Below are 11,892 nucleotides of genomic sequence, written 5' to 3'. Positions count from 1 at the left end.
CCCCGCTCCGCTTCGCTTCAAGCCCCGCGCCCGCGACGCCTTTGGCGGATCGGCCCGCGCGGTCTCCTTCCCGGCCGATGCCGCGTGCTCCGGGGTTGCCGGCTCTTCCTCTGCCGGTCGGCGGCGGTCCGCATCAGAAAGTTCGTAAATTACCACCATTGGTATTGAAGCCATTTGGGTTACTTTTTTTAAAGTTATTCTTCGTATGTGTAAGCATGACATATATGCATCCTTTCAATCATTTTATCATCTCTTCTTCATTTTAAGTCTTTGTTATATGTCTTTGGATGCGTATTAGTATGTTAGCATTTTTCTTATTTGCTTTATTTGATTTGCATGATTTGCACGAACAAATAAAAAAAAAAAACTAGATGCTTGGAAATAACTAGCAAAGTTATTTATGCAACTTTTTTTGTTATTCAACAACCATAATGAGCAATTCTTGTGCAAAGGTTTTTTTGGAAAGTACTACTTTGCTCTGGTAAGTTATCATCTTCTAACTTAAGAAGGCCGACGAGCTGAATTTGCTATTGAACGTTGACATTCAATATATATATATATATTGTATTTCATTCACTTGTACCACACACATAAGAGAGACTGTGTAAGGTGTTGCAAAATGGTATGGATTTTTTCATGAAAAATGTGATGGCGGCATTTCCTGGGCTGGAGCTTCTGATGGTGCATTTGAATCGGACAGCCATGAGGGCTGTGATAAGCGGCTAACTATCATGCTGGAGGCCGTTCTTAATTGTACCATGCATCATGGTTGACAAGACCTGCATGTTGGTGCTGCTTTAGAGACCATCATGGGGATTAAGCTCTGGGTTTGGGATGGTAAAAGGGTATATTGGGTGAGCTGCTGCACCTTGGTTTTCTGTAGCATGTCAATTTGTTTTGTTACAGTTGTACTAAGGAGTTGGGAAAAAAAACTTGGAATCACTTGTGAGAGAATGCTTTATACACACTGAAAGTGTTTGATATATTGCAGATAGATGGTTTTCCGACTCTTGTTCTTGTGAGAGTCCCTTTTCAACTAGCAGGCCTCCAACTGCTTGTGGATAATGGATCTATAGAAATCTGACTATTATTAAATGTAACCTAAGACAAAACTATCTTTGTGATCTTAGGATGAGCTTGGGTAGTATTGAGATGACAGGTTGATTGTGTAAGTTTTGGGAATGCAAGGGTTGTAATCTAGTCATGCAGATGAGCTAAGTTCCAAATGGTGGCTTGCTAAGTTGTGACATTTAAAGCATTTTACACCCAGCTAAAGAGTCATTCATTTTTTGTTATTTGCGTTTGTAAATATTGGGTAATTGGGTTTAAGTTAAACTGAATGAATCTCTGCCACCAAGTGTAATGCAACTTGACTATTAACATAGCATCCAGCTGAGATCTCTGGTCATGATATGGACTAAATCGTACATGATATGGACTAAATCGTACTATTTGTCATTGTTGAAGTCATCATTTTTTTTTGCATGTAATTATTGGCTGTTGGTAAAACTGAATGAATCTCTAAGCAGGCATAGTGCAATATGGCTCTGAACTTAACATTGACACTTTTAAATAGTATCAGAAGGTTGATTGGATATTGGATTTAAATTTTTTAAATAAACTTAAAAACAACAAAAAAATGATAGAATTATAGTTGCTTTTTTAATTCTTACAAACATGCTTGGGTACATATGGCTTGGTGTAGTAGAGTGGCAGATCTGCAGGGTGAGTGGCATGTTTTGGTTGTTGTTTCACATGGGTATATTTGGTGCGTGTGAGTGGTCAAGAGCATTTTCATGTTAGACTATGTATTAGCGTGTGAGTATGCTATGTGAATATTGGTGCTTATTTTCTGGATTTTTTCATAATTAAGAAGAACCCATACATGCACACGACCTTATGTTCTGCGCATAAATGTTGATGCCTTCAGTTCATATTGAATTCTCTTTTTTGCAGAGTATATGCATGGTGGAAGCCTTTATGACTATATGCACAAGCAGAAGAACATCCTGGAGCTCTCATTGTTGTTGAAGTTTGCCCTTGATGTATGCAATGGGATGAACTACTTGCACCAAAAGAACATCATCCACAGGGATCTGAAGACAGCTAACCTGCTAATGGACAACAACCAGGTACGCAGGCTAAAATTAAACCTTTTTGTTGAACTATGAAATTTTATATTTCATGGACTGTTATTTCCCTGCGATATGGTTAATAAATAATTGAGAATTTATATTAAAATAGTCCGTTGGTGTTGCTAACCTTTTGTTAATAATTATCTAATGAATCATGACGATTTTTATTGGATTTGCTTTATGAACTATCACCATTAAGTTCATTTTAAGAGCTATATTGAGTGGATTTTAGTTTAGTTTGGCAATTTTAAACAACTTCTAACTATATTTTCTTTTCTTCATACTTTAATAAAAATTTAATTGATAACCTTTTTAATGCTTCTACTCTCTTACACATGGCAAAGCCAATCAATACCCAAAAGATTGTACTTTATCATATTTAAATGAATGTGTAAATTGGACAAAGCAACACCATTCATCGGGGTCTCTAGACATTTAGATACCAAGCTTGCGGTGGGCAAATTTTTTTTTTTTAAAATAGTTGAGAATACCATAAGGAAATGCTCATTTTTCATAAAGTAGAAGTGGTACTTAATTTATAGGAGATACAAGTCCTCTAAAATAGGAAGAGAGCTAAAGGCCAAATCGACCACATGATTAAATGGAAGAAATAAGCATGTTAATAGAAAGCATGTTACTAAAACTATTTAAAAATTTTATTAAATGAATGTGGTCGATTTAATCATGTGATAAAGTACAATCTTTTGGGTAAAACTAGAAATAACTTCAAATTGAGTTGAGTTGAGTTGTATAATTTCATTCTTCACAGAGGTCGGATGATAATATTTGGAAAGCCAGGTATTGTGGATTATTGAGTTGGATCTGCTAATCTTGCATATTAATAGCAGCCAGTTGGCCTGCTCGTTTGATTGTTGGAATCACACAAGCAAGGGGTAACTAGAGTAGCAGTTGGCTGCCAACTTTTCAATTACTATATTTGGTATGATTTACTGAAGGTGGGCTGGTTGGATTGATTACTGCTAGATGGATCGATAACTGTTGTAGCGATGAATTCACTCGCCCTCAAGCTAAGAATATATGTTTGATCCATCTTTGAGCAAGAAAAGAAAGGTGTCAAATTGTGATTGATCAAGGGATTTAGTTAGGATATTTGTAATTTGAATTTTAATAGTTTGTAATTAACTTTGATGATTCCTTGTTTAGTTTTCTCCTTTATGAAGTGTTTATCAATTTCAACATGTTTAGTTTTATCATGGTGAACATGATTTATTATCAATCTTAATAGTAGCTTAATTGTCACGCCTCATGATTGTAAATTTTTATAATAGAAAATTGTAAATCCTCGATGAGGCATTTAACCAACACACCTTTATAAGTACCATGGACCATGTTTTTAAATTCTGCTTTAACATTGTTTGTTTCTCCACTAACTTGATTTCCTAATATGAATAAGCTATATAACTTGATGTGGATTTATAAAAATCAGTGATGATTTTTATACTTGTGCTAGTCCTGTTGTTGAGGAAGAACTCTTTTTTAGATTCCTTTTTGAGAGTTCTTAATACTATATATGCTGCATCAATTTGATCCTTTGTGGGATTGTTCATGTTTTAATCGCTTTTATAATAATTAGAACTGATAAATCATCAAAAAATAATCTTGACCGGGCATGAATCTCGAGGAAAAATCAAGTTGGAAACTTCAAAAATTAAATCGGATACCATGTGAACTCCGATTCCAGCAAACTTTCAATGGAACTGAACGCCTCGGAAATACGAAACCAACGACACCAAATTCAACTCAATCTAAGCCCAAATGAGTCCAAATCAAAGACCCGAAGTGCATTTGGAAGGTTCAATCCATAATTTGGATTACCAAACAGTTTTCAAACGTGACATGCTTATAGTCGAATCGAGCAGCTCGACGAGATGAATCCAATGAGCCCTTCAATGAGCCCAAGATCATCAAATTCTGATATCATTAAGAAATTCAAATGCCCAGTAAATGGTCTACTATCAAGGGAGTCAACATCGGCCGTCTATTCAAACCACTCCCAGTTTACCCTTGATATTCCTCTTATTTATTGGTCATGTCACTCTTAGAAAACGATAAATAGACCCCTCGTTTCTCATAAGAGGGGACCCAAGCAAGAAGAAAAGAGAATGAAGCAAGGAAGTATGAAGAGATGTAAGAAAAGAAAGAGAAGGAAGAGAGCTCTCTTGCCACTAGACTCCTCGACACCATCGGACTTCTACCTGGCAGCCGACCTACTCTGGAGTTCTGTCCGACAACTGACTGACGTCGGAGTTTTGCCCAACTGCGAACTGACGTCGGAGCTTTGCTCGACAGCCAATTGACGCCAGAGTTCTGTTTGACAGCCGACTAACGCCAGATTTCTGTCCGATTGTCAATTGAAGTCGGATTTTTACCTGACCACCAAACGTCGCTGGATTTCTAATCTTTGTTTGTAACTGAATTTCAACCAGGGAGTTGATTATTGTAATCTGATCGTTCTCAATTTCAGGGATGAGTCAACCATTTGTAATAAAAGCAAACACTAGTGGAATCCTTTCAACTGGGCGTGACCTCATGATTTTTCCCTTTTCCAAGGTTTCCACATAAAAATTATGGTGTTACAATTTTCTTCTGTTTGTGTGTTGGATATCTATACAACGCTGAGACGAAAATTTTCTAACTTTATCGCCGTGTATATTCTAGCCCGCAACAAGAACATCTGATTAGTTGAATAGGATCAGATGAGAATTGTAAGTGTGAATAATTTTATTGAGATTTGGAAGATTGAAAAAGTGACTTAGGAATTGAATTTGAAAGGAAAATTGATAAGGTTAGGTTTGCTTTTGAGGGCGGAGCAGTGCTGGTGTGGGGAGCAATGCAACATTAAGCTCTCTATATGATGGAAGAAAGATTTGAAGCCCTTGGGGGCTTTGTGGCACTGCCTTCTCTTTTTGGTGGAAAGCACTGTGACACTGCTTTGCTAGGGTCTTGGGTTAGGGGAAGATTACATAAATGAGTAATCCTTAGGAGTGTGACATTGCTGTTGGCCAAATTTTAGAGTTTTTATATAAATATCTAAACCCACTCCCCCAAAGCCCATACCCCTCATTCATTTGGCCTAGAGATAAGAAAAGAAGGGAAGAATAGAGGAGGAGAGAGAAAGTAGGGTTTGAGACTATAGCTGATTTCGTCCATTGTGCCAATTAAGAAAGGTGTTTATCTCTAGATATGTTATCATTATCCTACATCTATTTTCAATGACTTGGATTTCTATAGGATTTTTGGGATTTTATTTAATTAGATGTTACAAAAGATGTAGTATCTTAATTTCTAGTTACCTTTCACCATGTAACTTTTAGTATGTTATAGATCTGATCATTCTGCACATTTTGACATAATCATATTGATGTTTCGCTAGAAATTTCTGTATTTAATATTTGATGCACTCTCTAAGAAAAGTAAGATAAATATGAAATTGATAAATAACTAATACGTTGAGATTTGGTCAAATGATTGACATGACATGCATAATTGATATGACATGCATAATTTACATGATATGATCAAATTGGCTACAACATGCATATTTGTATTGATCCACTTATTGAGTAAGCATATATGAAAATGAGTATTGCATTGATTCATGAATATTGTTATTATGATTTGCATGATTCTGCCTATACACAAGAAGTATGATGTACATGTATATTTGTTATGAATTGTGTGCATGCAAGAAAGGCTGGCCACTGAATGAGACTGATGTAGATGGGTAGAAACATAATAGGATACCGCATATGAGGGTGGACCGATGAACTTTCCTTTAAATGAACACAATATATGATGTGATGGAAGGTATAAGGGGATATAATATGATAATGGCTGGAGTGACGACTCTTATATGATGCTACATTACTATGATTATGATTAGTACGATATGATATGATTGATATTTTACTGAATATGATATTATACAGGGATAACTGATATGATATAATTAGCTAGAATCCTATCTTGCTTATGATATATATATGTATATGATATTATGATTCCTTGATATGATGATTCACATGATACAATAGATAATGATATGATGATGTAAAGAACATATTACATAATGATATATGATTATTGTACCAACTCTATTCTGCATATGATTTTTTTATACATGATGATTTCATACGACATATAGCACTAACGTGCATGATAATGATATGATGCCCATGATGGCATCTAATCATTGTGATAGCTTTGTTCTGCCTATCATAATCATGTACATGTTAATATTATATGATTATTGTTCTGTCATACACAATAATGATTCTAATATGATGCAATGCACAATATTATACATATGATAATGATACTTCTGATATGATATAATGTATAGTATTTATACATATGAATATGATATGATGCATAGTATTGACATAGATGAACTTAATGATATCTATATACTTAGTACATATTACGATACCTTTGCATGATCATCAGAACAAACATGACATATGATTCTAACATGATGATTTTGATCATATTTACATTGTGATTGATACATGTCTAAGAATGAACATAAAAGTGTGAGGCTGATCAGGATTCTCCAGATTCTATTTTTTTTGTACTCAGGATAGAGTAGTTATGATTTAATTATGTAGAGCTTGAGTAGTATATATGATTTTTGAAAATAAATATAGATGCGTACATTGATGTTTTAAATTATAGAATATGTTGTATTGTTTATTACATATAGATGGTATTATATAACTCTAGTTGTTGTTTATTAAAAGATTAAAATAATAACTCTTCCAAAATATATTCTGGAGTATCACAGTACATATGGCAGCCCCCCTTGGCATATCAATACTCTGCCCCCCCAAAGACACACTTTTCCCTCAAGGTTGAAGGATGTGAATTGTCTTCTGAACATCTCGTATGGCTCACAGTGGCCTCATACTCTAGCAAATCCTTCTAGTTGATTAGTACCTCTTGTGTTCTTGTTTCTTCTTGACACACCCCTTCTACTCCTGGGGGTTTCAAAGTGACCTCCATGTCTTCTGTAAAAGTCGGGGGTAGTGAAGACCCTGTGTGATTTCCTATCACTTGCCTTAACTGTGAGACATGAAATATTGAGTGTTATGCTGATGAAGATGGAAATCCTTGTCGATAGGTCACTGCGCCAATGCGCTCTAAAATCTCATAAGGCCCAAAATATCGTGGGGATAATTTCTCATTCCTTCTCTTGGGTAGTGTCTTCTATCAGCAGGGTCTCAACTTTAAGCAAACCATGTCTCCTAGCTTGAAGTGTAATTTTCTCATGTGCTCATAACCTTCCTCTTCATGATATGTTGACCCCTCAATATATTTCCCTTGAGCTCTACTAATATCTTTCCCCTTTCCTCTAAGTATTGATCTACACTAGATGCTGGTGTAGTGCTATGCTTATAATGTATCAAATGAGGCGAATCTCTTCCATAGAGAATCCTGAAAGGGGTGGTTTGTGCTGTTGAATGGTACAAAGTGCTGTACTAATACTTAACCCAAGCAACAACTTTACCCAACTCTTCGGCATATTTGATACAACGCATCACAAATAGGTCTCCATGCTTATTTTGACCACCTATGTTTGCCCGTTTTTCTGGGGATGATATATCGTGCTCCTGTTCAGGACTGTCGCCTGTAAATGGAATAACACCTTTCATAAATGATTGAGAAACACCTTGCCTCTATCTGACACAATGGATTCTGAATATTTATGTAAGCGCGCCACCTCCTGTATGACAATATTAGCTACAGAGACCGAGGTGTAAGGGTGGTGCAGAGGGATGATGTGTTTATACTTGCTCAAACAATCTACTACTACCAGTATCACAGAAAATCCTTTTGACCGCGACAACCCTTTGATGAAGTCCATCATCACCTCCTCCCACACCCTCTCCAACAAAGCTAAAGGTTGTACTAATCCTCCTGGTGTCATGGCGAAGTACTTGTGTGGTCGACACAAATCACATCTCGCCACCTAGTCCTCTACATCTCGGCGCATCCCTACCCAGTATAACTCTGCGAACAACTAACTATAGGCTTTCTGAACTTCTGAGTATCCTTCAACTGTGCTGCTATGAAACTCCTGCCAAAGCTTGGGAATGTACCTTGATGTCCTTGGTATGATGAATTGCCCCTGATATAACAGTTGGGGCCCTCTTAGTGTGTAACCAGGATGACTATCTAGGTCATGCAACAATTCAGCTCTGATCTTTCTCAGACCCCATCTTGTTCGCTCTTCTGTCTCAGGGCTTCCCAGTCTAGGACCATAGGTACTGATAGAGTTGTTAGCTGTAGTTTGTTTGTCTTCCTTGATAGTGCATATGCAGCCTTGTTCTCCAATCCTTTGCAATACTGGATGTCAAAATCATATCCAAGTAACTTGGATAACCACCTTTGATGCTCCTCAGTTACCATCCTCTGCTCTAGCAGAAACTTTAAACTCCTTTAATATGTCCTGACGATAAAGTGTTGTCCCAACAAATAGGTTCACCTCTTTTGGATGGCTAAAACATTCATCATCAAACTTGAGCCTTGGCCTGGTCATGAGCATTTGGCTAAAATTAGTAATGAGCCAGTGATCTCATATGAGTACTCCCCCTAATCCGTATCCTAATGCATTCATCTCCACCACAAATGGTCTGCTGAAGTCAGGAAGTGCTAATATTGGCACGCTGGTTATGTTTTTTTTTTCAGCTGCTCGAAGGCTTATGTTGCTGCTTCCCCCCAATTAAAACTATCCTTCTTCAACTGCTCAATTAGTGGCCATGCTATCGTGCCATGCCCTCGCATAAACTTCTGGTATTGCCTAGTGAGACCCAAGATCCGGGATCCCTCTTAACTCCTTCAGGTTCTTAGGTAAAGGCCAATCCAACATAGCCTCAATCTTGGACTGGTCTTCTTCTACCTCTGCTCTGCTTACCACGTATCCTAGGTACTCCAGCTGTGGCTATGCATGAAAAGGAATATTTTTTCAGGTTGGCATCTCCTCGCAGCATTACCCTCTTCCCCTCCACCTAAATCTCCATAGTCAAAAATTTTCGGCCCATATTTGCTCCCCAATTGTCTGTAACCACTTCATTCCTAGGATCACTTTAGTGCTCCCAAATCCAAGAGAAGAAAATCCTCCACTATCTATATGCCTTGGAGTGTTAGTAGCAACCTCCTGCAAATCCTCCTCTTCTCTACCTTCCCTATCCACACCATGACTCCAAAGCTCCATGTGTGCACCACATTCAATCCCAATTGGTCCACGACCCAGTTTGAGATGAAGTGAGTAGCCTCGCTATCTATCATAACCACCACTAGCCATTTCCTGATTTGTCCCATCACATTTATGGTATGATTTGGAATAAATCTTACTACATCGGGGTGTAGGTGCTCTCCTCTCGCTTCTGCTTCCTCCTCACAAACCAGAAGGATTTGGAGTGTGCAATCCTTGCACCAATGGCCTGGTGCATACTTCTAATCCCATCGAAAGAACAAACCCTTCTCTCTCTTATCTTGCCCCTCTGCCGTTATGAGACGCTTGAAGTTGGCCTCGGGGAGAACTCCCTCACTCTTCTCCCTCGGTGCCTCTTGCTGAAATGACTCCGTCTGGGTCCTCGGTACCATGGAAGTCGAGACACTCTTGTAGGAGCCTCCCATGACTCCGCTCCTACTGGTCCTCTCTATATGTCTCAGATCCTTCTCTATTTGGGCTAGCCGCATCATCTCCCTCAACCCCTTCGGTCAAAACAATCGGAGGTCTGCCCGTATATTGGACTTTAGGCCCCTCATAAAATTTTCCTCAACCACCGCCTCTGAAATCCCCCTAAATCACCCCGACACAACTCAAATATCTCCTTATGCTCCATGATGGTCCCTTCTATTATCAAGACAAAGAATTGCTTGTGTAGGTTCCTTTCTCGAATGGCTTGGACATGCTCCAACAAGCAATCCTTAAACTCCTCCCGAGTGTGGATGAAATATCTATCCTCTCTCCATTGGAACCAATCTATAGCTTTACCCTCTAGATAAAGCCCTGCAGCTATAAGCTTGTCCTTCTCGGTCGATACATCCACCGATTTTTAAAAAAATTGTTCTTTATGGATTGTTGACCAAGAAATTAATAATAATTCTATATCGAATATCTGACCAACCATCTGATATTATTGTGACTCTTGTCTTAATCTAAGTCTTCTTAACACCATCCACCATTTTTGAAGTTGTCTTGACCTCCTCATTCAGCATCCAAGTCCTCAGTTCATACATGCTTGGAAGTTGTAGTCCTCTTTCATCCCACCCATGGGTATCCTCTTCAAATTTTGGCATATTCAACTTCCTTACCCTAGCATCTCCACTCAAACTTCCTATCCCTCAACCCCCCCCCCCTCCTGCATCGAGGTTGGGAATCCCTCTTCTCTTCCATCCTCCTTACATGACTCGATCACTATGGCTCAGCTTGACCCCCTCCATCTTTGTCGCCAACCCCCTTTGCCTGAAATGCCTCCCATAGTAGTTGACCACCATGCCACCCCACCAAAAAATTCTCTTCTTGCTGTCCCCCTATTCGGAAACCCTGATTCACCCCTTATCGGAGCCTAAGAGGTAGTTCTTGATGAAAGAAACTCTCCTCGTCGAACTCCTTCCTTCTGATCTACTTTCCTTTAGATTCGGCCAAGGGAATCCCGATCAAATCTTGGTTAGGGTTAGTGATCAGAATCGTTAGTGGAGTTTTGGATTGCATCTCCATGAGCTTCCTTACCATTTCCTCCAACCCTCGAAATTGGCTCTCCATTCGATTCTTCAGGGTTGAAAACTTTTCTTTGATGGTTGAGCACTTCTCCATCCTATATTTGATTTGCTCCACTTTAGCTTTCATCACATTCACCTTCTTTGCTGCCATCTCTCTAAAACCTTGCTTTGATACCAATTTGATGCGTCTTGGAAGTAAAAACATCAAAATAAATAGAAGTAAAATGCAAGAATAAAAATATTTGGGCTGATTTTTTTATTGCTTCCTCAACAATAACAAAAGATACAATTGATATACTTGTTGCGAGGTAGATTAGCTCTCCCATAAATCATAGCCTCCACTAGTAAACTCACACGAAATCCTAGAAAATAAACTCAACACATGTAATCCTAACCCTAGACAAAACTCCCCCTTAAATAGCCCTCACACTCAATAAGCACAATTGGAACCTTTCTAAACAACATAAGTACAATTAAGAAACATTCATAAACAATTAAAACATTCATAAATAGCATAAACGTAATCAGGAAGCCTTCCTAAAGAACTCCTCTTGATTCCACCTCCTTACATAATGAATAATAGCTCCCATGGGACCCACAAGAGGGTCCAAAATCTCCCCCAAAGGGTTGGTTTGGTCAGGGCTGGGCTGACCGAGGTCGGTCTGGGCTGACAAGGTACCTCCCTTGGCGTATCATATTATTTTTTGTGTTGGTAAAGATTATTTGGGTTAAAAAATGTCTATTTCTTCTCAACTTATATTAGTTAGTACCCCGATGTGTATTCGCTACCATCCACAAAGATTATAAGATATTATTTTTAATTGCCCAATCAAATTTGAGTGCAAGTTTTAGTATTTGATTGCGAAGCAGATTTAGGTTCATTTTGAGCTTATTGGGGCGGGCACCCATTATCATCCTCATGTATTAAAGGTTATATCACACCATTGAAGGTCAATACAAGTGAGGGAAGGGGAGAGAGATGAAACATAGGGAGGGGATATAGAGAAAG

The 11,892-nt window shown here is 38.3% G+C and overlaps 1 protein-coding gene across 1 annotated transcript in view; it reads left to right on the top strand.

Annotated features, from left to right (window-relative positions):
- The window catches only part of LOC110102630 (serine/threonine-protein kinase STY46), a 58,429-nt gene that overhangs the window by 25,406 nt on the left and 21,131 nt on the right, over positions 1-11,892 (top strand). Inside the window, exon 10 of the mRNA XM_020831056.2 lies at positions 1,957-2,132. Coding sequence (XP_020686715.1) covers positions 1,957-2,132 — 176 coding nt within the window. The remainder of the gene's footprint in view (positions 1-1,956; positions 2,133-11,892) is intronic.

Source organism: Dendrobium catenatum, unplaced genomic scaffold (genome assembly GCF_001605985.2).
Source record: "Dendrobium catenatum unplaced genomic scaffold, ASM160598v2 fragScaff_scaffold_1117, whole genome shotgun sequence".
Taxonomy (NCBI): Eukaryota; Viridiplantae; Streptophyta; class Magnoliopsida; order Asparagales; family Orchidaceae; genus Dendrobium; species Dendrobium catenatum.
Note: the sequence above shows the minus strand (reverse complement) of the source record. Positions and strands in the feature narration are given on the sequence as shown.